Consider the following 25,519-nt stretch of genomic DNA (forward strand, 5'->3'; position numbering starts at 1 on the left):
CCTGGACTTAGAGTAGAGAGGCAAATGATAATGCTTTGTAAAGGTGTGAACAGAACTCCAAGTAGCAGACTCTAGAATGTCTTTGGTTGATACTCCTCTGAGAAAGGCTGCTGAAGTAGCTGCAGCTCTGGTGGAATGAGACCTAATGCCCTTGGGCACCGGTTTACCATGGTGTAACTAGCAGAAACAAATGCAGTGGCTTATCCACTTTGAAATAGTCTGCTTTGAAATAGCCTTTCCTTCTGATCCTGCAGCATATGCTACTAGTAATAGTTCAGTTTTTGCTTTAGTCCTGCTCAAGTAGAATCTTAGCTGTCTGTGCACGTCCAAGGAATGCAGAATTCTCTCCCCCTTGTTCTGCGGATTTGGATAAAAGGTTGGCAGATGAATAGTCTGGTTAAGAGCCACACTGGAATCCACCTTAGGCATAAATGTAGGTTTTGTCCTCAGAGACAACCTGTCTGGGTAAAATATGATAAAAGGCTCTACAGCCATGAGGGCCTGTAGCTCTGAAACTCTTCTTGCTGAAGTAATTGCTAGTAGCAGAGCTGTTCTCCATGATAAGAACCGTATATCAGCAGTAGCAGCTGGTTCAAATGGCGGCAGGGTGAGCTTTTCCAACACATAATTGAGGTCCCATGTAGGTACTGGTGATCTTCTAGGAGGCCTTAAATTTTTGACTCCTCTAAGATACTGCTTTAGTAAAGGATGAGAAAAGATTGGTTGGTCTGTATTGTAATGAGCTGAAATGGCAGAGGCATAGATTTTAATTGATGAAAAAGATAGGCCTTTGTCAAGCATCTCAGTTAAGTATTGTAATATCTGTGGAATATTTGGTTCTGCTGTATCAGTTCCTTGTGCTTGATTCCAAGCACAGAATCTCTTCCATTTATCAGCATAAGATTTTCTAGTACTAGGCCTTCTGGCTTCCAAAATGACATCCAACACAGCTTTGCTGAGAGGTGTTGCTTGTATAACTACATGATCAGCCATGCTGCCAGGTTCAGCGTCTAGAGTTGATTGTGCAGGATCCGATTGTTTTGCTGGGACAGTAGTTGAGGTCTTTGAGGTAAGGTCCAAGCTGGGTATTGAGACAAGTTCCTTAGGATTGGGTACCAGTATTGGCTGGGCCAGTCCGGGGCAATTAGTATCATCTTTGATTTCTCTTGTCTGACTTTTAGGAGGACCTTGGGAAGAACAGGCAGAGGAGGAAAGGCGTAAACTGATAGGTTTTTCCAACTGAAGGATAGGGCGTCCACTTTCCATGCTTGTCTGTGATAAGTCCTTGTACAGAATCTTTTTAATTGATAATTTTGAGGCGTGGCAAACAGATCTATGTCTGGGTTCCCCTATTTCTTTGTTATCATGCTGAAGACTTGTGGATGTAGTTTCCACTCGTGAGGATCCATAAGGTTTCTGCTTAAATCGTCTGCCAGAATATTTTGCTTTCCTGACAGGAATTGAGTTTGAAGATGTATTTGGTAAGTCAAAGTTGTGTCCCACAGTGTCATGGCTAATCTGCAAAGGGGGTATGAGTGTGTGCCCCCCTGCTTGTTTATATACCACATGAACGTGGTGTTGTCCATCTTTATCAGTAATTATCCTAGATGAAGTAAGTCCTTGAAGGCTGGTTAGGGCATTTTGAACAGCTAGCATCTCTTTCTGGTTGATATGCAGATGCATTTGTTTTGGGGTCCATATGCCCTGAATGCAACTTCCCGCCATGTGGGCCCCCCAGGCATAATCTGATGCATCTGTTGTTAAGGTTTGACTGGCAGGGGGTAGAGTGAAGGTCAGTCCCATGTTTTGGTGACATGCCTTTGCCCACCATAGAAACTCCTGTTGTAGGCAGGGAATGAAAGGAATTATTGTTTCCAGACTGTGACAATGCTAACTCCATAAACTTTTTAGGTACCATTGAAGTTTCCTCATATGCAGTCTTGCATATGGAATCAGTAGGATGCAGGATGCCACGAAGCCCAAAGCCTGCAGAATTTGTCTTGCAGATAACTGGGTTTTTGTTGCCATCAGTTTGAAGTAAGTAGCCAGTTGCCTTTGCTTGTCTGGCGTGAGGTAAGCCATCTGGGCAGTTGTATTCAAGCTTGCACCCAGGAATGTTATCTTTTGTGAGGGTACCAGTTGTGATTTATTTTCGTTTATTGTGTACCATAGGCATGTTAGAAGCCTTTTCACAAACACCAGGCGTTGAAGAAGAATGTCCTTGTTCTCTGCTTGAATGAGACAGTCATCCAAGTAAGGCTATATCTGAATATTTCTTTGTCTGCAAAATGCAAAAACTGGTGCCAGGCACTTTGTAAAGACCCTGGGCGCAGTAGATAAGCCAAAGGGCAGTGCAGAGAATTGGTAATGCATTATGCCAGCCTTGAATCTGAGGTATCTTCTGCACGATTGTCTTACTGGGACATGCAGGTATGTCTCTTTTAGGTCTAATGTCACCAGCCAAGCATTCTTACCCAGCATGGGCAGAAGCTGCTGCAAAGTCAGCATTTTGAATTTTGGAATGTCCAGGTATGTGTTCAAAATCGATAAATCCAGTATTGGCCGCCAGGCCTTGTCCTTTCTGGGTACCAAGAACAGTCGAGTAAAAACCTTGTCCTTTTTCCTGTTATGGTACTGGTTGAATGGCCCCATATCCATGAGGGACGTAACCTGTTTCTGTGCCTCTGCCCATTGATTTTTTGGCAGATCTGGTCAACCGTTTGCCATTGGCAAAGTATGGAAATGGAATCTGCATCCCCTACAATACTATGTTTAGCACCCACTTGTCCTGGGTTATTAACTGCCAATTTTGAGCAAAAAGTGCTAATTTTCCCCCTAAGGGTGCTGCCAAAAGATAAGTGCTTGGTGCAGGTAGAGGGAAGTCATTGGGACTGTTTTCTGTAGATTTGCGCTTCATCTCCTCCAGATTTGGAGGTAGAAGCGCCCCATTGCTTTGACCTGTATGACTCTTGCTCCTGGTATCTGGAACCCTTACGGCGTCTGGATTTGCCCCATTTGAGCTCTGTCTGACACAGGAAAGGACCAATTTTTTGTAGGCCAGTGTCTACTGAATCTTGGTGGCTAGACTTGTAAGAAGTCTTTTACAGTTTGCATAGACTTAGCTTTGTCTTCCATTTTCTTTAAAACCTCTTCTGCCTTAATACCAAACAGAGTATCATGCTGTAAAGGTGCATCTAGCAATTTGGCTTTAACATGATCAGGCAAATTTTGCTCCTTTAGCCAGGCATGCCTCCTAATCACAGATCCAGTAACTGCGGCCCTGCAGGAGGCCTCTAAAGAATCAAAACCACATTGCAAAGTATGCTTTCCAACCTGTTCAGCTGCATGCAATAATTCTTGCAATTCTTTAGTTTCTGCACATTCAGAAATCAACATCATTTTCTGTTTCAGCAATCCCATAACATGTTGTTGATACTTGAGCATATGAAATTGACAGTTTAAGGCCCTAATTGCCAAGGTTGCAGATGTATAAACCTTTTTTCCCCATCTATCCAGAGCCCTTGAATCTCTGTCAGAGAGGGTAGGATTTTTTGCTGTTGAGGCCTTAACTCCCTTTGGACCATGTGAAATAGTTTCAGGATCACAGCAGCAGGGTTTCTAAATAAAAATGTATGAGTCAGGGACCCTGTAATATCTGTCAGGCTTGCTGGGAGCCGGAGGTAAGGAGTCAGGGGTCAAACCCGACTCCGAAATCACATCATCCACAATGTTTAAAACAAGGGGTATGGCTATGTGCTGAGGGAGGAGGAGGAACTCCCTGAGCCTCTTTTTTGATTCTGAGAAATCTTGACTATCCCAGTGAACATGCTCCCTCAAAGTATGCAAGGTTTCTCCAAATGAATAATTCTCAGGAGGTGATGCAGATGGTATAGACTCCTCTGCATCTGAATCCTCATAGGGAGGTATAGATATCAGAAGAACAATCAGAAGAAATAAAAACCTGATCTGAAGATTCATAATCAGTGTCGTGCCTAGGCCTCTTATCTGGAAGGGGATGGGTACCCCTGATCAAGGTAATAAGGTCTTCAGCCATTTTGATCATCTTGTTTTTTAGGCATAGAGGCCTGCGCACGTGGCTCATGCGTCATTTTTTTAGTTTTATAAAGTTTTTTGTCTTTGGTTTTGCAGCTGTCATCGGTTTGATATACAAATGTTGAGGCCGGAATACACCCTCAGAAGTCGGTGCCTGCTTAGTGGCTCCGGACCCATCCCAGGGAGATACATCCGTCGGTCTAATACTTTGAGTATCTCGCGGCATGCCGGACTCCACATGGGTGTCGGTAGGGGCCTGCGACTCGATAGTAGCAGGTATCAGGGGCTGCGAAAGCGCCTCATTGAGTACCGGCGAACCGGCGACTGGCTTAGGAGAAGATTCGTTATTGGTTTTGGACCTCTGCAGTCTTTCTCTGTCCTTTTCTTTGCGTTTTTTTTTGTACGCCGGTAGTTGAATTGTTATCCAATGACATTTCTGGGTTGTTAAATCTGTTTCCAAAATACTTTGAGGCAAAAATATACCGACGCTTAATAGTGCGCTGGTGAAATCTAGCACAAAACCGACAGCCAGGCACATTGTGATCAGGGTCTAGGCAAGGAATACAGTATAAATGGAAATCCTTATGAGGTATTTGCTTCCCACAAGTAATACAATTATTAACTTTTTCTGACATCAGTATGGCGCAAGAAAAAAGTTTCCCCAATGGGGTACTTAGCTTTAGTGAAGACTTTGGTTCTGAAACTCAAACTGGAATATTTCAGTAGTCGGCCAACCGGCACTTGCGAAATGCTTCTGCTTTGGGCACCGCGCGGCAAGAAAGACAAAAGAAAACGGCGTCAGCTGCATGTTTTATACCCCTGATGACCTGACATCATGGAAGAGGAGACCGCAACCGAATTCAGGCCAACTGAGGGCAACCTGCCAGCACATTACCCAAATGTAATGACTGCAACAGTGAAACACGAAGAACATCTGCTAAAATAGATACAGACTGTTAAAGATTAACCTACAAACAGATAGGAAATGGGAATTTTCAGCCACTTAGATCCGTCAATGAGCAGCTTGGAACTGGTGGAACATACTTGTTGCTCGTCTTTATACACAGAAGACAAAGCAAGCGGGGTAGTTCGTTTAAGATGCTTTACTGCATAGCAACACATCAGGATGGACAGCAGCATCATTAAATATAAACAAACTGATTAACAGACAGACCTTACATACATACATGCTTGAATCTCAACAGCTTACTACAAATGGGCAGTCAAACTTGCACATGTTCAGTATTTATACACTTGCAAGCCCTTGGACAGCTTCTTAAAGAGACATACACACATTGATCTACATCCTCCCTCTTAAAAAGATTACCCTTAATCAAAATGACATTGCAGTTAGATGTGCATCAATACAGACATTTAGAAAAACACACAGTTCATATCCAAGTTGCCATGTATCTAGAACATGGTCTGGATATGAGACCAGATCTCGTAACATAACAATCAGGACTAGGGTTTAGCAACAGGGGCAGTCTTTGGTGAACAACTTGTATCAGAAACTTCAGGATTCATCACAGGAATGGGAATATTCTCTGGAACTGGAGCACTGGACAACTCACTCTGAGATAGAGTCTCTCTTTCTCACAGGTTATATACTGTGGTATAGACTCTTGACACCGGTATCAAATGCTTCAGATTCTACTCCTTGTGATTCCATAATATACAACCTCAACTCTGGGCTCCAATCCAATCATAACCTTTGGACTTTTGCATCCTTACTACTACTCCCTCTGGTAATGGATTGAGCAGTTTGCTGGTCTTATCGTAATAGGACTTCTGGGTTAAACGCTTCTTCAACAGGTTTTCACTGACGTGTTGTTTTTGACACATGGAACCAACAATTGACTACTGATTGGTAATGTGGTTCTGATTTGTTTCGACAGAAGTCTCCGAGGAGGTGAACCAAGATGTTTATCATAAGGAATGTTTCTAAGATTCAAGAGATTCAGGAAAACATCACTACTGTCTCATTTCGACTTCTCTAGTAACTGCTTTGCACTCTGAATTGCATGTTCTGCCAAACCATTTGACTGTGGATACTCTGAGCTACTCGTGACATGAGTAAAGTCCCAGTCTTCAACAAATCGTTTGAATTGCTGGCTTCTAAATTGTGTGTCATTGTCAGAAATAACTTTGTGCAGACTGCCATACACTGCAAAATGACGCTTCATCTTAGTAATGACAGTACTGGATGCTAGATTGGGAAGTAGGCCAATCTCAAACCAATTAGAATAAGAGTCTACTAAAACCAAATAATGCTGACCATTCCACTCAAAAATATCAGTAGCTACCATCAACCAAAGTAGTTCAGAAAATCTGGGTCAGATGAATTGGTTCTTTCTACTGATGTGGCTTTGTACTATTAAACACAGAACAAGATAAAAGTACTCTTCTCAACATCTTGTGACATAGAAGGCCAAAACACTAGTCCTCTCGCCCATCTTTTGGTAGAGGCTGCTTCTGGATGACCTCGATGTAAATAGTAATGTACTCTTGTTGCAAAGACTTTGGAACAACAACCTTAGGACCTGTCATGATGATAATGACACCATTGTAAGAAAAAAATCTCATCTCTGTATGGAAAATAAGGCTGCACTTCCTGAGGTAAGCTAGATTGCTTCGACGGCCATCCTTCTTTGAGGAAGTGATTGAGCTTCTGTAAAACTGGATTTGTGGATGATCTCAGAGCTCATCAAGACGTATGGAAGAAAAAATTCTCACCTCCATGATGTCAAAATCAAAGTGCCCATTCTTGTGCTGTTCAGTGGTTGATATGGACAATCTGGATAATGTGTCAGCACGATAAAGAAGCTTGCCTTTCTTGTAGACAAGACTGAAATGATACTTTTGCAATCTCTACATCATGTGTTGCAATCTGGCTATAGCTGTATGCATAGGCTTTCTCAAAATAGTGACTAGAAGTTGGTGGTCTGTTTTGATCTGGATAGGTCTACCATAAACATAATCATGGAACTTGGAACATGCAAACATAATTGCCAAAAGCTCTTTCTCTGAGTATACTGCATGTCAGCTTGGGTAAGAAAGAGTTCTGGACACACAAGCAACAGATTGATCCTCTTGTAAAACGACTGCACCAAGACCAAATTTTGAAGCATCACATGAAAAAGGTAACTGGCTTGTGGATGTCATAGTATCAGAGTAGGTGGACTGGCAAATCTCTGTTTTAGGACATCGAATGCTCTTTGGTGTTGTTCTAACCATGACCAGGATAAATCTTTACGTGTTCGCTATCTGAGTGGTGCTGATATTTGACTCAAGTCTGGAATGAACTTGCCTAGATAGTTAACCCATGCCAAGAAAACTTGAACATTGTCTGGAGCGGACATCTCGAGAATGGCTGCTTGCTTAGAAGGGTCTGGTCTTAAGCCTGAACTGGTAAATAATTGACCAACATAAGTCACTTCTCATAGCCTGAACGTACATTTCTGTGGATTCAGCTTAAGATTCACTTGGCGTGCCCTTTCCAGAACTTTTCTGAGGTTTTTGTCATGCTCAGCTTCACCATTACCTCCTACTAATATGTTCTCAACTATAACACAAGGATATCCAGAAAATATTTACTCGATTGCAAGTTGAAAGACTTCACTTGCAGGATTTATCCTAAATGGCATACTCAGAAATCTGCACCTTCCAAACGGAGTACTGAAAGTAGTCAGCAACGAGGATTTCTTGTGAAGCAAAATTTGCAAAAATGAACTCTCTGCATCTAAGACAGAAAAAACAGTGGCATTTGGCATGAGAGCTGCGACTTCTTCGACTGTATGCATTGGATGATGAGGTCTTTTCACTGCCTTGTTTAAATCTCGTGGATCAATACATATTCTGATGTCTGAGCTTTTCTTATGAGCTACCACCATGGAAGATACCCACCTCAGTCAGTTCATTAACTGGACAAGTAACACCTTGTCGCACCATTTTATCTAGTTCAGCTTTGACTGTTCTGCATAGCTATTGGAACTTTTCCAGCTGGCGAGATTACTGGGCTGACATCTGGGTCTAACTTCATGGAGTACACAACCGGAAGTTTGTCTAGTTTGTCTTCAAAAAGATCGGCATAGGTAGAAAGAATGTACTGGGTGAAATTAGAACAGTGGTCTTTTAAGCTAACATGGTGGACCTCCTTGTTAAATGAAACCAGTCTCATTTTCAAACCGTCTCTGAGGCCTAATAATGACTGAACATGCCTCTTGACCACATAAAATAATATGTCATAGCTTCTCCCAGCAGAGCAACATGTAAGCATTACTGAGCCTTTGTTATGAATCTCTTTACCACCATCATCAGCAACAAGCTTTGTGCACTTTGCCAAATCAAGCCTTTCACCAGCACATACTCTAGCAAATGTTTCTGCAGACAAAATATTGCACTTTGAGCCAGTATCAACTTTGAGATCTGTGGGTTTGCCATTTATCCGAACAGTACAAAATACTTCATTCTTGGCCCATAAATCTACTGCACTGACTGTTTCACTAAACACTGACACACCATCAACATGAAAAATAGGGTTGCAGGTTTCTAATTCGTTTCTTAAAATGTTCCTTTAAATAAAATAATTTGTGGCCCTTGACTTACAAAATCTTTTGAAATTATTCCATTTATTACATTTGTACCAATGCTGACCAAAAGCTAAGCATTTCTCTCTTTTAGATTCAGGGCTGCTACCACAATTACGACAGGTGGAAATGAAACTGGGTGCTGGCCTTTGCTTAGAGTTTGCTGACTCACTCTTGTGCTTCACTGAGGCTGTGCGAACTATGAACTTGCTAGAAAGCTCTGGGATTTACCTGTGAGTGTTGCATGGGCTACAGTTGCTGCCACGTGCCTGGGCCGGTTTCTTTTAACCACATGCTGCATGCTATCAACGTGAGCTTTAGAAGTTACTGGAAGCATGCCTTTCTCATTTGCATATGTGTGTGCTTTTCTGTGAACTCGTATATCTGACAAATCTCAACGGCCTTATTCAAAGTTAAATCACTGTCACAAAGCAAAATCTTTCTCACAGTATCATCTTTAATACCACACAAAAGTCTGTCCATTATCAGTTCATCCCTTAAATCACCACATCTGCATGCTTTAGCCTTTCTCGAGTCAGTTATACATGCTGCAAAAGTTTCACCATGCTTTTGATTCCTTGCGTAAAATAAGTGCCTCTCCATTGTAATGTTTGTCTGGTGGTTACACATTTCTCTAAATTTATGTTTTAAGCACTCAGGGTCCTCTCTTGACTCAGCCAGTACAACAATATGACAATTTCCCCCCTCTCCTGCAAAGATAGCAGGTGCATACACAAATGAACATTCTCTTTCCATGGCTTCTGACCCAGCTAAATTAAGCAGAATAAATGCCTTTGTGCTGTCATCTTTAACAGAAAATGCAGCCTCTGTATGAAAATGTCATACTCTTGCTCAAACGCTCTCCAATTCTCTGCAACATTATTATCAAACACAAGTGCACTAGGTTTTCAAAATCCTTCAGCTATGCCAACAAAGTATGCACAAACACAATGAAAATACGGCCCTTGTAATTATATATGAATAAGTTACCTCTCTGCAGCTTGCAGTAACACTCAAATACATAAACTTTTCGAAATACTGTACTTTGCGAAATATGCTCTGGAATGGCTGTATTTGCAAAATAACTTTACTGTAACTGCACAAACATGGGAACACTTCATAAACTTCTGAGAACTTGGATAGCCTTATTTAATAAGAAAAATATGTGCTGAGTGAAAAATGCGGTCATTTCTTTTCTATTTTATTTGTTTTATGCAATTTGGACTTTATTTCAAATATTTTCCATAGTAATTCAAATATTTCTATCAATATCGGACATTTCAACATATTTTATCATCATTTAGAGCATTCTGTATGCTTTATTTCATATTTTGCGAATAAGCAATAGTTTGAGCAAGTTTAACATCTGAAATTCGTATCTGACCTTTTTTGCAAATCATACATGCAGTAGGTATGGTCCATTCCTGTGTATACCTCCAACAGTAGCTAGATGTCTCACAGATTCAAAGCGAAGAAACTGGAGTATACACAGAAGACGAAGCAGGCAGGGTAGTTAGTTTAAGATGCTTTATTACATAGAAACACTTCAGGATGGACACCAGCATCATTAAATATAAACAAAATGATTAACAGACAGACCTTACATGCATGCTTACATCTCAACAGCTTACTACAAAATGTCAGTCAGACTTTCACGTGCTCAGCATTTATACACTTGTGCAATCCCTTGGATAGCTTCTTAAACAGACATACACATACTGATCTACAATACTCGTAGAAAGGATGGTACAATGCAATTTATAGGGAAGTTTACATGTACTTTGGACAATTGTAAACAGTCAAATATGGACAGGCAGCTGTTGAAAACCAATGTAGCACCTAATGGACCAAAGACCGTCCTCTGCACCTCAGCATATACATATATTCCAAGTATTTACAAAACATCGAGTGGTGGCAAAGTATAGGAAACGCACCCATACAACTCTTGGACCGAGAAAATGACCATTCTGTAAAAACAAGATTAAGCTCTGGAAAACTGCTGCAGCCAACTCCAGACTGTGCTGTCAGTACCTTATGCCAGACAAGTGCTCTGACGAGAGGCCATTGATGAAGTGGTCATGGTACTTGAAGTAATATTAATCTCAATTTTTTTCATCCATAACAAGACTGAGTTACACCTGCAGGGGATGCTCACAGGAGTCTATTTTTTCACTATAAACAGGTCAGCATCTTACAAGAACATACAACAGGTTTTCATTGGATAAACAGAGCTCACTGCAGTAAGCACTCCACTGGTAGGTGTAAGAAATTCCAGTCAGACAATATTTAAAGGTGTAGTCCTAGCTTACAAAATAAACAAGAAATACATTGTAACATTTACTAGGTTTCTCCAATGTAATTAAATTACTTACTGGCTGGAGGCTTGCCTGAGAAACTCATCATCTGTCTGCTTAAATGCTTCCACAAGACATTTCTTCACAGTTTTCTCAATGCTGGTCATACCTTTTAATATTGGAAAAACAATTATTTAATCTACTGAGAACAAAGTAAGCATGTTTACATTTTTGCAAGTTCCCTCCAAATATTCACAAGCAATTCTACATGCAGCTAAAGGCTTATTCGGAACACACCCTTCTCAGCTAAGTAGTTGCAACATTCACCTGTCTGGGTGACATTTCCTTTAATTATAAACAGAACACGCCCTGCAGATGAAACTAGAATATGTCTACATTCTGAACTTTAACAAAGTGAAGCAAGTCACCTGTAACATTCACAAAAGTTTCACAGCTACAGTCCAGCACTCTAGTAAACAATGTCATTTTTTTCATAACTTAAAGCTAACCTCTTTTGACACCATACGGGTACTACATTCCTACATTCCTTGACCAAGCAACTCCTTCAGCCAACAGAAACAGGAATCTACATGCCGCTTGCTAAGAAGGTCAGATGACTAATATAACATGCAAAATTACATATCACTCCTATACATGAGGAAAAGCAGTATATATATATATATATATATATATATATATATATATATATATATATATATATACACAAATTTTTTTTTCTAAAGACAAATATTGATTCTGAAATTAACTGTTGTGCTGGCTGCTCTACACTGTGATCTGTAGTGAGAGTAGGGAACAGCTGGCGGAGACTCTGGAGAGATGGAGATATGCTCTAGAGAGAAGAGGAATGAAGGTCAGCAGGACTAAGACAGAATATATGTGTGTGAATGAGAGGGAGGATAGAGGAATGGTCAGGATGCAAGAAGTACAGGTGGCGAAGGTGGATGAGTTTAAATACTTGGGATCAATAGTTCAGAGTAACGGTGGGTGTGGAAGAGAGGTGAACAAGAGAGTACAGGCAGGATGGAGTGGGTGGAGAAGAGTGTCAGGAGTGATTTGTGACAGACAAGTACCATTAAGAGTGAAAGGGAAGGTCTACAAGAGGGTAGTGAGACCAGCTATGTTATATGGGTTGGAGAGAGTGGCATTGACAAAAAGGCAAGAGTTTGAGCTGGATGTGGCAGAGTTAAAGATGTTAAGATTTGCACTGGGTGTGACGAGGGTGGACAGGATTAGGAATAAGTATATTAGAGGGTCAGCCCCGGTTGGAAGGTTTGGAGACAAAGCCAGAGAGGCACGATTCCATTGGTTTGGACATGTGCTGAGGAGGGATCCTGAGTATATTGGGAAAAAGATGCTAAGGATGAAGCTACCAGGTAATAGGAAAAGAGGAAGGCCTAAGTTAAGGTTTATGGATGTGGTGGGAGAGGACATGCAGGTGGTTGGTGTAACACAGCAAGATGCAGAGGACAGGAAGAAATGGAAACAGATGATCCGCTGCGGCGACCCCTAACGGGAACAGCTGAAAGAAGATGATGATGATGACTGGCTGCTCTACACTCTGCTCCTAAATAAAGGGCTTTCATCAACATACATATGCATATTTATTTAACTACTGGCTACGTCAGTGTATGGTACATAGGTTTGTTCATAACACTGGATGGGCAAACATACATTATAGAAAGTACAGATGTGTGATGTACGTACTCATCATAACAGTAAATTTCTCACCCCATTCCAGACTCTCCAGTACTCAAGATGCATGGATTGGTGAACCAAGAGATGACAATAAGTTGGTTTTAGAATAACTACAGTAGTGGATAAGAGTCACCTTCTTGCCAGCTCACATGGTGCCTGAAAAGCTTGGATAAACTTTACTCCAGCAAACCCAGTCCAAAGAAACGCATTCCCTGCATACTATAACAAAAGCAATGCAGTTTAAAAGAATCATTTTATACATCTCAAATGGTAATATCTAACATTCAATCCCACCACCCTTAAACTAATCCTGAAACCCCATAACCTCAGTCTTACTAGATCGAATGGGATAAGATAGACAGCAAACTGGCTAAAAGACGGACCTGACACAGTTTCTGTGGTAGATGCCTCATCTGAAAATATGAAGGCAATCAGAAAAGTCACCCAGGCTCTGAACTAGGACCCCTTCATTTTGGTATTTATTTCAGTGACCACCAAACTGAGATATTATTCCAACTAGCAAATGCCCCCAACCCCCCACATACAGTACACACAATATTACACGAGTAAATAGAAGTACAGTCAGGGACTTGGGTATCTTAATTGACAAATTCCCTGTCCTTCGATCACCATGTGGCAACTGTAGTCAGAAAATCCTTCTACACAGCACAACTAACAGCCAAGGGTATACAGTCTAAATTTAAAGATGTCATTGTTCCCCTACATTCCACACTGATTACAGAATATAATACATACTACACTACATAAGTTTTACATAGTATATACAAATTATATTCTGTAATGCATATTTAACTGTGAACTTGTATCGTGCTATAAATAACACCGCTGTCCCTCATAGATAGGGGGAAAAATGCAAACGTCCAACGTATCCTCGTTTACTCATATGCAAAATGAGCAAAAACTACCATGAGAATGTAAGATTAGGCTTCTTAACGTTCTCCCGGACCACTAGCCTAATCAACAGCACTTAGACCGAGCAACTAGAGAAGCTCTAGAAGTTCCTAACCACGTTCTTCTTAGGTTTAAAGACCCTAAGCTACCAAGAGAGGCTAGAGCAGCTATATCCTTTTACTCAGCATCTTCCAGCTGCTTCAGTGGTCATCTGTACTTTACCTACTGCATCATTACAGACCCTATTGTCTTTGATCTTCTATATTTCCACAATTATAAATACTTAGCAAACATCAGAACCAGGGATCTAAATCTTCATCAGCAGATAGAAAATGTGCATCCCACATCTCTAGAATAAGACAACCTCATAGGTTCAACAGTCTAATGCACACTCCTTTAAACAGAATCTAGATGGGCTTCTCAAATTTGCCCTGGGACTAACTGGCCTAGCCTTCTTTAGAAAGTGGTGCAGCCTGAAGTTAGGGTATTGGCAAGACATTGATGGCCTTAATAGTAAATTGCCTTAAGTTCTTATGAATCCTTTAAAAATCTACTATGAGTACCTCACACAAGTGTATTATAACATTCCCCCCAACCTTGCCTGCAAACTACTAAGGATTTTAACATCTACAAATGGCATTTCACCCACCATTTAATCTTCCAAGAAATCATTTTTTCACATCACAGAAATTTAACAAACAACATGCTTTTTTTTTTTTTTTTTTTTTTTTTACCATAAGACATCCCACCAAACTAGACTCACTAATGAAGAGTAAACAAAGGCAAGCAGTACACTGACAGCAGTCACCCTGTACATCAAAACATCTGGGGAGGGTACCTCAAAGTGTTAAAAAGGTTAAGCTTCCCTTGTTATGGTCTATTCTAGCAGTGGCTAGGAAAATAATAACTAGAAATTGGATTTCAGATACACCTCCTTCGTTCAATGAATTTAAAAATGTTATGAATATAGTGTGCCATATGGAAATAAACACAATTAGGACAAGAACAAATAGAAAAACATCTTATTATATTGTATGGGATAATTTACAAAATTTGTTAAAAAAATTTTAATTTCAATAGCATGGTATTTTAGTTTAATTAATTGATCTGATTGTAGTGGATGTCTTTGTAAATACTTTAGTTGTTTTGTTGAATATTATAATAATACCTATTTTTAATTACTTGTATAAAATTGTTATGATATTTCTCTTATATGTTAAAACAATAAACCTGTTTTGAAGAAGAAAAAAAAAAAACATCTGGGGAGGTGCAGAAGCAGCAACTACGGTTACAGTCAAAAGCAAATGCAATGAAACCGTCAGGGTTTCATGTACACACCCAGATTTGTAAAACAGTTTATCAAAGTACATATAACGTCACTATCCTTGTTCTTAAATGTGGACACAGAGCTATTCAAAGTCCAAAGCAGAACCTTGTTTGAGGTCAAGCTAAGGTGGAACAAGTAGTACTGGCAAGCTGTGAAGTAGTGTTCACAGTAACATACAGCAGTCAATGCACGCAGGGTGCATCCATCAGAATGTGCAGACATGCACAGTATGCAAATAAGTCATCCCTGGAGACTCATTTTTAATAGCGCCACTGTATAATAGTGTTCGATCGCGTCCAACAGTGGGATTTACCCAAATGTGATGCTCTTAGGGCTCACATTCAAACATGACACTGCTTAATTATACTACTGCAAGGATCACCGACAACTGGTGCTGTAAATGTGAAGAAAATCACTACATCTTCCTGTTCTGCATTTTCCTTTAACCTTTAAAATGTTTTAAATAAATAGTGTGTATTGCCAGCAAATACACAGCATAGCACAGCCTTACAGCATTAAAGACTACCAAGTTTTTTATCCTTGTACTATAACTGCCCTTTTTCAATTTATTTCATTACCACAGTTTCACTCAGATCCCTGCTCCACAAAAATCAGTCTAATGTGCACAACAGTAAAGACTATTACAGAAATAAAGACACAAAGTCACAGGGAACTAATGGCTCTGCTGGACAGAGGCACAGGGAACTAATCTAAGGGGGTGGCGAAAGCCAACACATTTCTGGCTAGACTTATAGATGCCCTCGGGCAGATAGGTTCATAGGTAAGTACTAGGCTAAGTAGAGTTGCACAAAATCTTACCATAATGGTAGATGTTCTTCTCTTCACTGTTGCAGTATTCTGTACAATAGGGATCCCCTGCCAAGGGTGGCGCAAAATCCATCCATCCATCCATTCATGGGATTGAGTTATGGATCTGTTTAGAGAGGCTGCCACAATGTTCTGTCCTGAGGGAATGTAAAATGCCTGAAGTGTCACTCAATAGTGGGCAGCTACATTTCCCACATAGGAAGTGCTAACTGGCATAGGAGGTAAGATCTCATCCCCCCTTGCTTGTTGACATACATCACTGTGGTATTGTATGTAAACACCTTGAGAGGCCCTGGGAAGAATAGAGGGTGAAAAGCTTGAAGAGCTAGCAGAAGAGCTCTCATCTCTGACACTGATGTGGACTTTCCTTTGATGAAGTGATCATGTACCTTGCACCTTTAGAGAGCCGAAGGATGCTCTCCATCCCACGTCTGAAGCATCTGAACAATTCCTGAGAGGGAGGAGGTGGTTGAAAAGGAAGCCCTGGATTGAGACTCAAATGCTGAATCCACCACTGAAGCTCCAGCTTGAGACACGGAAGAAGAGGAACTAAGTCGAAGGGATGAGAATGCTGAAGTCAAACTGACTTTAGAAACCACTGAAGACTTCTCTTGTGGAGCTTGGCAAAAGGGAGCATAGGAATATAGACACAAGAGCTCTCAGAAATTCCCTGGTTGTGATTGAGGTCAGAGGAAGAAGGGACTGAAAGAAAGAAATAAGAGTTAGGGCCTTGGAAGGAGGCACGGATACCAGCATTGGAATAGTCTGGATCCTGCAAACAAGAAATACATGATCCTATGAAGGAGTCAGAAAGGACTTGGGAAAGACGTGTATCCCCCTAAGCCTGCAAAAAGCAGTCACAGGAGCAAGGCATTTAGCAAATACCCTTGGATCGGTAATAAAGGCCAAAGGGCAAAGCAAGGAATTGAAAATGCCAGGAAGCAAATGAGACGCACAAAAACTTCCTGAAAAGGCGATGAATAGGGATATGAAGATAAGCACCCTTGAGGTCCAGAGACACTATTAAAGCCTGTGGGAGGAGCAGAAGGAACAAAGTATGATGGGACAACATCCAAAAGGAAGGGACCTTCAGAAAAGTGTTTAGGCGAGAGAGGCCCAAAATGCGTCTCCAAGTGCCCCGTTTCCTGAGAACCAAAAACAATCTGGAATAAAACCCCTTCCACATTTGAGAAACTGGAACTTCCTGAATAGTTCCCGAGCACCCCTGGCAAGAAAGCCAACTGTTCCTGAGGGGGCTGAGGAATGCCCTAAAAGGGGGGGGGGGAGAGATTACCAGACCATGAAATACCCCAGGTGGATAATGGACAGAACCCAAAAATCCTCAGTAGGATCAGCCCATTTCCCACCCTTTTTAAAGGAGGGTGAGACTGGTAACCAAACACAACCGTTCCAAGGAAAAACGGCTGGAGAACAGCAAACCAATCTAAACTTTAATGGTGAAACAAATGACATACAAATTAAATTGTTTGTTAACCTAGGGGCACTATAATTGCCATACTCACAATGTGGTTTATTTAGTCAAATGTGAAGTATGCCCTGCATTTTATGTAGGAAAAACTTCTAGGGACTTTAGAGAGTGAGTGAATGAGCACATATTGGACATTAGACATCTTAGATTGACCAATGTCCTTACTAGACATGTTGGTGAATTTTCAGGGCATAATTTTAAATTTTGTGTCATTCAGCAAATTAAACATGACATCCAGGGAAAGACACGATGTGCATTTAGATATTTGTGAGTTGAAATGGCAATTAAGGTTAGATGCCCAAAATTTTCCTGGCATAAACAATGGCATTAGCATTGCTCCTATATTAAAATTAAAGCACATACTAGGTAGGAAATAGTATAAATTATTATATCAATATATTAGTGTGTTTTAAATGAACGAGTTTTATTAAAATTTTTAAATGTGTTTGTTTTATGTATATTTGTGGTTGTATTTATCTAAATTAGTTGTGTTGCTTTAAGGTTTTAAATTCAAGTTTTATATTTGTTAATTGGCTAATTGGGTGGGTATTTAAAGGAATGTTTAGGTGAGTTTCATTGTTCTGATGAAGTCCTGAAGGTTGGGACGAAACCTAGGTTAACAAACAATTTAATTTGTGTGTCATTTCTTTCACCATTAAAGTTTGGATTGGTTTGCTGTTCTCCAGTCATTTTTCCTTAGAAGGGCGAGACTGCCTATGAACAAAGGCTGGCATATTAGGGTAACTTCTTTGAAATTTAGGCACAGCGGAAACAAAAACAAGTTTAAGTTCCTGTAAGGCCTTGCCCTTTTCCTGTAGAGACAAACAAATGATCATCAGCTGCACCAAATAAGTGTTTGTTGTCCAAAGTAGCATCCATCAACTCAGCCTTAACATCATCAAGCAAGGGATGAAGGCAAATCCATGAAAATCTCCTCATCACAGGACACAAATCAGCATCTCTAGAAGAAGCATCTGCTGTATCATAATTGCACTTAATAGAATGGTGAACCATGTGAGATGTTCCTAACAAGGAAACAGCAGAAGTCTTCCATTCAGAATCAGGAAGATCAGAAATTATCTAACCGGCCTGAGAAATAAGAGCCAAAACATATCTGGACATATGGGTCTGATAATTGACAGCCCTAAATGCCAAAGTAGCAGAGGTATAAACCTTCTTACCTAGCCTTTCCATAGCTCTACTATCTTTACGTTCATAGAAGACAATAACTGAAATGGCTAGTCAGATGCCACAGACATCACAGAAGGGTCAGCAGAAGGACATCTATACAGAAATTTGCAATCCTCAGGCACCCTATAAAACCCATCAGGTTTTTTGGGGGCAAAGGACTGGAAGTCTGCAGCCTGAGATGCAGTAGAAAAGGCATCCAACAACGCAGCCAAAACAAGAGGAAAAGCAGCTGGTCTATGAGAGTCCATTTGCAGAAGCTCGTAATACCTCTTCTGAACTTCAGAAACCTGGGCACAACCCCATTTAAAGAATTCCATCATTCTGGAAATTGTCCCCATAAGAAATGGAAATTGTCCCCATAAGAAATCTTCTCAAAGGGGGTATTGGGACTAGTGGACTCCTCTTCCTCAGAACCATAGTCTAAAGGAGAAGGATTCTGAGATGAAAAAGCATGGGATTCCTCATATGAATCCACCTCATCCTCAGTGGAATCCTGTTCCCTGGGCCTTTTAAGGGGAGTAGAGAACAAAAGAGGAGCAGGAACAGAAAAGTACTGTTTTGTACCTACCATAAATGTAGATGTTCGAGTGTTGACACTGCTGCAGTCATTACACTTGGGGTTATCCTGCCGTCAGGTGGTCCCGCAGTCGGCCAGAGTTGCAAAGTCTTGGTCGGGCGTCGGTTGCTGTCGCCTCCTCCCTGACGTCAGTGCAACAGGGGTATATAAGATGCAGCTGACACCATTTTCTTCAGTTTTTCTTGCTCCAGATGTCAGGTGCCCCCAAATAGGTAGGCAATTCAAATTGCTAGTAAACAATACAAAAGAATAGCAAACAACCATTTTTAGTTTACTCCCCATAGGTAAAAAGGGTAGATGTCCTAGGTAAGTACCAGAAAGTAAGAGAGGAAGGAGGGAGGGTAAGCTGGACTGCAGCAGTGTCTACACTCGAACATCTACATTTATGGTAGGTACAGAACTGTACTATGTTCATCATGTTACACTGCTGTAGTCATTACATTTGGGTGGAATCCCAAAGCTGAGGTAGGGAGGCTGGATCTATAAGGCATTAGGGGTGGCTATAAGGCCATGCAGTACAGCAGTGGTGAAGCCAGCTCTGGATTTGGAGTATAAAGGCAAATGGTAATGTTTGGTGAAGGTATGCACAGAACTCCATGTTGCTGTTTCCAAAATATCTTTGGTAGGTACTCCTCTGAGGTAGGCAGTTGAAGTGGCTGTTGCCCTGGTGGAGTGAGATCTAATGCTGCTAGGTACAGGTTTCCCATGGTGGGGATAGCAGAAACGTATGCAGTGTCCTATCCATTTTGAAATGGTCTGCTTTGAAATGGCTTTTCTCTGTGCTCCTGCAGCGTATGCTACCAATAATTGCTCAGATTTTCTGAAAGCTTTGTTTTTGTCCAAGTAGAAGCGTAACAGTCTGTGAATGTCCAAATAATGTAGCAATTTCTCCCCTTTGTTCTGTGGTTTTGGATAAAAAGTTGGCAAGTGAATAGTTTGGTTCAGAGCCACACTTGATACCACCTTTGGCATAAACATAGGGTTAGTTCTTAAAGACACCCTGTCCTGGTGGAAGATGAGGAAAGGGTCCACTGCCATTAGTGCCTGTAATTCTGAAACTCTTCGTGCTGATGTAATTGCCAGTAGCAGAGCAGTTTTCCAAGAGATGTATTTTATTTCTGCTGTATTAGCTGGCTCAAAAGGAGGTAGTGTTAATTTTTCCAAAACAAAGTTGAGGTCCCAAGTTGGTGTAGGTGCTCTACGGGGTGGTCTTATGTTTTTAGCCCCTCTGAGGTATTGTTTGAGCAAAGGATTAGAAAAAACTGGTGGATCCATGTTTTAATGAGCAGAGATAGCTGAAGCGTGGCTCTTGATGGATGAAAAAGAGAGGCCCTTGTCCGGCATCTCCGTTAAGTATTGCAATATCTGAGGAATGTTTGGGACAAGAGGGTCAAGGCTATGCGCTTGGTTCCAGGCACAGAATCTCTTCCATTTATCCGAGTATCCTTTCCTGGTGCTAGGCCTTCTGGCCTCCAGAATGACATCCATAACAGCTTTGGAGAGAGGCATTGCTTGCTTGACTAGGGAATTTTCCATGCAGCTAGGTTTAAGGTCTTTAGCTGGCTGTGAAGTATCTGATTGTTGTGCTGTGTCAGCAACTCTGGGATTTGAGGCAAAATCCAGTGTGGTTCTTGTGCTAAGTTCTTTAAGATTGAGTACCAGTGCTGGCATGGCCAGTCTGGTGCAATCAGCATCATTTTTGGCTCTTCCTGCCTAGCTTTTATGAGTACCTTTGGGAGGAGAGGTAAAGGAGGGAAAGTGTATACTTGTTTTTTCCAGCTGAATGAGAGGGCACCCACTTTCCATGCTTGTGGATGGTAGCTCCTTGTGCAGAATTTCTGTAATTGGCAGTTCTTTGGGGAAGCAAACAGATCTATATCCGGGCTCCACCATTTTTGTGTTATCATTCTGAATATTTGTGGATTCATTTTCCATTCGTGTGGGTCCATAAAGTTTTTGCTTAGGTCGTCTGCCAGTGTGTTTTTCTCTCCTGGCAGGAATTGTGCTTGCAGATGAACTTGGTAGTTTAGAGCTGTGTTCCACAAGGTCATGGCTTGTTTGCAGAGGTGGTAGGAGTGTGTGCCCCCTTGCTTGTTTATGTACCACATAACTGTGGTGTTGTCTGTCTTTATTAGTAATTGTCCTGGATGCAGTAGGTCCATGAAAGCTATAACAGCATGTTATACAGCTAGCATCTCCTTTTGATTGATGTGGAGATGTCTTTGCTCTTTGGGCCACTCGCCCTGGATACATTTTCCTGCCATGTGTGCTCCCCAGGCGTAATCCGATGCATCTGTTGTCAGTGTTTGCCTGGCTGTGGGTTGAGTGAAAGGCTGTCCCTTGTTGAGGTGACAAGCTTGTGCCCACCATCGAAACTCCTGTTGTAGGCAAGGAATTAGTGGTATAACTGTTTCCAAACTTTGACAGTGTTGAGACCATACGCTCTTTAGGTACCATTGTAGTTTCCTCATATGCAGTCTGGCATATGCAATTAGTAGTATGCAAGATGCCACGTAGCCCAAGGCCTGCAGAATTTTTCTTGCAGGGAGTTGGGTCTTTGTTGCCATTAATTGAAAAGATTGAGTCAGTTGTCCTTGCTTGTCTGGAGTGAGATAAGCCATCTGGGCCATTGTGTTCAAGCTGGCACCCAGGAATATTATCTGTTGTGAGGGCACTAGTTCTGATTTCTTTTCATTTACTGTGTACCCCAGGCAACTTAACTTTTTTACGTACGCCAGATGCTTTAGAAGAATGTCCTTGCTCTCTGCTTGAATCAGGCAGTTGTCTAGGTATGGATAAATTTGAATTCCTTTTTGCCTGCAAAATGCAATTACTGGTGCCAAGCACTTTGTGAAGACCCTGGGCACAGTAGATAAGCCAAAGGGCAGTGCAGAGAATTGATAGTGCATTGAACCAACTAGAAATCTGAGGTATCTTCTGCAGTTTTGTCTGATAGGGGCATGCAGGTATGCCTCTTTGAGGTCCAATGTCATGAGCCAAGCTTTCTTGACCAGCATGGGAAGAAGCTGCTGTAGTGTCAACATCTTGAATTTCGGTACATCCAGGTAAGTGTTTAGTGTAGAAAGGTCCAGAATGGGTCTCCAGGCTTTGTCCTTTCTGGGAACCAGAAAGACTCGAGTAAAATCCTTGTCCTTGTTCCTGTGGTGGTACCTTTTGAATAGCTCTCATGTCCATGAGTGCTGTAATTTGTCTTTGAGCCTCTGCCCATTGATATGGTGGCAGATTTGGCATTCCTTTCAGACTTGGCAGGGTGTGAAAATGGAACCTGTAACCTTGAGATACAATGCTGAGAACCCATTTGTCTTTGGTGATGCAATGCCAGTTGTGATAGAAAAGTGCCAGTTTTCGTCCTAAGGGGGCTACCAAGAGAGAACTGTTTGGCAGCTGTAGTGGAAAGTCATTGAGTGTGTTTTTTATAAGGTTGAGGCCTGTCTTCTCCTTCTTTCTGGCCTGGTATGCCCCACTGTCGAGGCCTGTAAGGGGCTTGTGCCTGACCTCTACCTCTTGGACGTCTGTATCTGCCCCTTTGAGGTCTGTCTGTGACTGGAAAGGACCAATTCTTTGTTGGCCAATTTCTGCTAAAACGAGGAGGCTGAACCTGTAAGAAATCTTTCACTGTTTGCATAGATTTTGCCTTATCCTCCATCTTCTTTAATACCTCCTCTGCCTTAACTCCAAACAGCACATCCCGCTGCAAAGGTGCATCCAATAATTTCACCTTAACATGATCTGGTAACGTATGTTCTTTTAACCAAGCATGCCTTCTAATGACAGAGCCTGTAACTGCTGCTCTACAGGAGGCCTCTAAGGAGTCAAACCCACATTGCAAAGTATGTTTTCCCACTTGTTCAGCAGCATGCAATAAATCCTGCATTTCTTTTAAGTTAGAAGGATCTAAATCTGGAAGCATCTTTTGTTTCAACTGAGACATCAAAAATTGCTGATATTTTAGCATGTGAAACTGGCACTTCAAGGCACTCATTGCTAGAGTTGCAGATGTATATACCTTCTTTCCACATCTGTCTAAAGCTCTGGAATCTCTGTCAGAGGGAACTGGGTTTTTTGCTGATGAGGCCTTAATTCCTTTGGGTCCCCGAGAAATAGTTTCAGGGTCAGCAACAGGGCTTTTGTACAGAAATTTGTGAGAGTCAGGGACTCTGTAATATCTAACAGGTTTAACTGGGGCCGGAGGTAAGGAGTCAGGGTTCAAACTGGATTCAGTGACACATCATCCACAATGTCTAGAACTGGCGGGATAGCAAGGGGTCTGTGTTGATGCAATAAAAGAAAGTCTCTGAGCCTCTTCTTGGATTCTGAGTAATGCTGTCCTTCCCAATAGAAATGCTCCCTCATGGTATGTAAGGTCTCCCCAAAGGAGTAATCCTCAGGCGGAGAGGCTGACGGAATTGATTCCTCAGCATCAGAATCCTCATAAGGGGGTAAAGAATATCCTAGGTCAGAGGAAGAGTCAGAGGAAGAGTCAGGAAATGGACACCTGGTCAGAAGATTCATAGTCTGCATCCTGTCTGGGCCTTTTATCAGGAGGGGGATGGGACCCCCTGATCAGGGTGATTAGGTCCTCGGCCATTTTTAGCATTTGTTTCTTAGGCATGGAAGCCTGTCCTGGAGAGAGAGGTGTTTGTTTCTTTGCTTTTAAGGGGGGCTTAGACTTAACAGAGGGTTTAATGGTTAACTGGGTAGGTCTGAAAACACCCTCTGTAACTGTGGATTGCTCAGCTACTTTGATTCCCTCTGTAGGTTTAGGATCGGTAAGCTGAAGGCCTAGTGCATGCGAAGGCCCAGCCAGCTCCACGTGGGAGTCAGATGCGGTCTGTGGTTCTGTGGAAGCGGTCGACAGGGGCTGCGTAGGCGCCTCGCTGAAAACCTGAGAACCGGCGACCAGCCTAGAAGAGGCCTCGTCAGTTTTGGGCCTCGGATGCCTGTACTTGTCCTTGCGCTTTTTATGTATTGCGGTCATCGGAATTTCCGACGGCATGGTGTAATTGAGTTTTCTACCAAAATAATGTCGGGCAAAATCAAACCGACGTTTAATAATGCGCTTGTTAAACCTAGCACAAAACCGACAACCAGTGACGTCGTGGTCAGGGCCTACTCATGGAATACAATAGGAGTGGAAATCCTTATGATGTATTTGCTTCCCACAAGAAATACAGTTATTAACTTTTACTGACATCGGTCTGAGGCAAGAAAAAGTTTCCCCAACAGGGTACTTAGCTTTTTTAGAAGACTTCGGTTCTGGATTCGGAATGAAAATCTCAGGAGTCGGCCGACCGGCACTTGCGAACTGCTTCTGCTTCGGGCACCACACGGCAAGAAAAACTGAAGAAAATGGCGTCGACTGCATCTTATATACCCCTATCGCACTGACATCAGGGAGGAGGCGACAGCAACCGACGCTAGACCAAGACTTTGGAACTCTGGCCGACTGCGGGACCGCCTGACGGCAGGATAACCCCAAGTGTAATGACTGCAGCAGTGTAACACGATGAACATCTCCTTGAGGAGGTTTCAAAGCCATAAGGGTATTAACCAATTCTTGAGTGAAATTCTGCCATTCACTCTGAAGATCCTTGGCAGCCAGAGAAATTTGGTTTGTTTTTTTTTTTTTTGTTTCTTTTTGGGATGTCCACCTTGTAAAACCTGGATGGCTCAAAACCTGGATGGCACTCAATAACCATAGTCAGAACTTCCTCACACTGAACTGTTCACCACACAGGAATCCAATGGAACAGCCAGGCTGTCGTCTGGGCTTTCACTAGCCTCGGGAGAGACATCCAGTAGGGGCAGTACAGTGGAAGAATTGGACCAAGACTTCTTGGCCGGCTTCTTCACAAATGGCTGACCCACAGAGCAGGAAGTTCCATCCATGGTGTCTTTTGCTAAAAGCTAGAGACATTAGTTTTCTAAGTATAGGGCCAAAGAGGAAAGCTGACTATGTAGTGTCTTAGAGACAAAACTGTCTTTATGGGGAATCTGTCTCCTGCACTGGCATTTACCCTTTCTGGATGTCATGAACCCCACAAATAACAAACAAAAGGAAAAAAAAAAAAGATAAGAACAAAATCCCCAACAGGGCACTTATCTGAAATGGCTTTGTGAACGAGCAAATTAAGTGGGTACTCAAAATGATCAAAAGATGGTGTTCAGACTGGCGGCAAAGTAGCTGTGAGGATTGTTCATCCGGATGTCACCTTTATGCCCTATGCTGTAAGCAGGGGGCATACGTGTGATTTAAGGCATACCTTAAAGCAACCTACAGGCTTTGGTATACTGGCCAGACTTCAGGCTGCCCTTCACAGGGATCCCTATTGTAAGGGCTACTGCAACAGCGAAATGGAAGGACATGAAAAAGCTCACTATTAATAGCATCATTTTTTTCCTTGTGTCTGTGTACGAGGGACAGGGTTTCGTTAGTGTTACATAGGTTCATAGGTTTATACTAGTAACATACAAACCAGGAATACCAAAAACGGACTAAAAACTCAACTTTAATGATGGTAA

The 25,519-nt window shown here is 41.8% G+C and overlaps 1 protein-coding gene across 1 annotated transcript in view; it reads right to left on the minus strand.

Moving 5' to 3' along the window:
- The window catches only part of LOC122801582 (ILK associated serine/threonine phosphatase), a 1,071,836-nt gene that overhangs the window by 744,236 nt on the left and 302,081 nt on the right, over positions 1-25,519 (minus strand). Inside the window, exon 7 of the mRNA XM_044071026.1 lies at positions 11,015-11,105. Coding sequence (XP_043926961.1) covers positions 11,015-11,105 — 91 coding nt within the window. The remainder of the gene's footprint in view (positions 1-11,014; positions 11,106-25,519) is intronic.

This window comes from Protopterus annectens, chromosome 5.part0 (assembly GCF_019279795.1).
Source record: "Protopterus annectens isolate FY-2018-M chromosome 5.part0, PAN1.0, whole genome shotgun sequence".
Classification (NCBI taxonomy): domain Eukaryota; kingdom Metazoa; phylum Chordata; order Ceratodontiformes; family Protopteridae; genus Protopterus; species Protopterus annectens.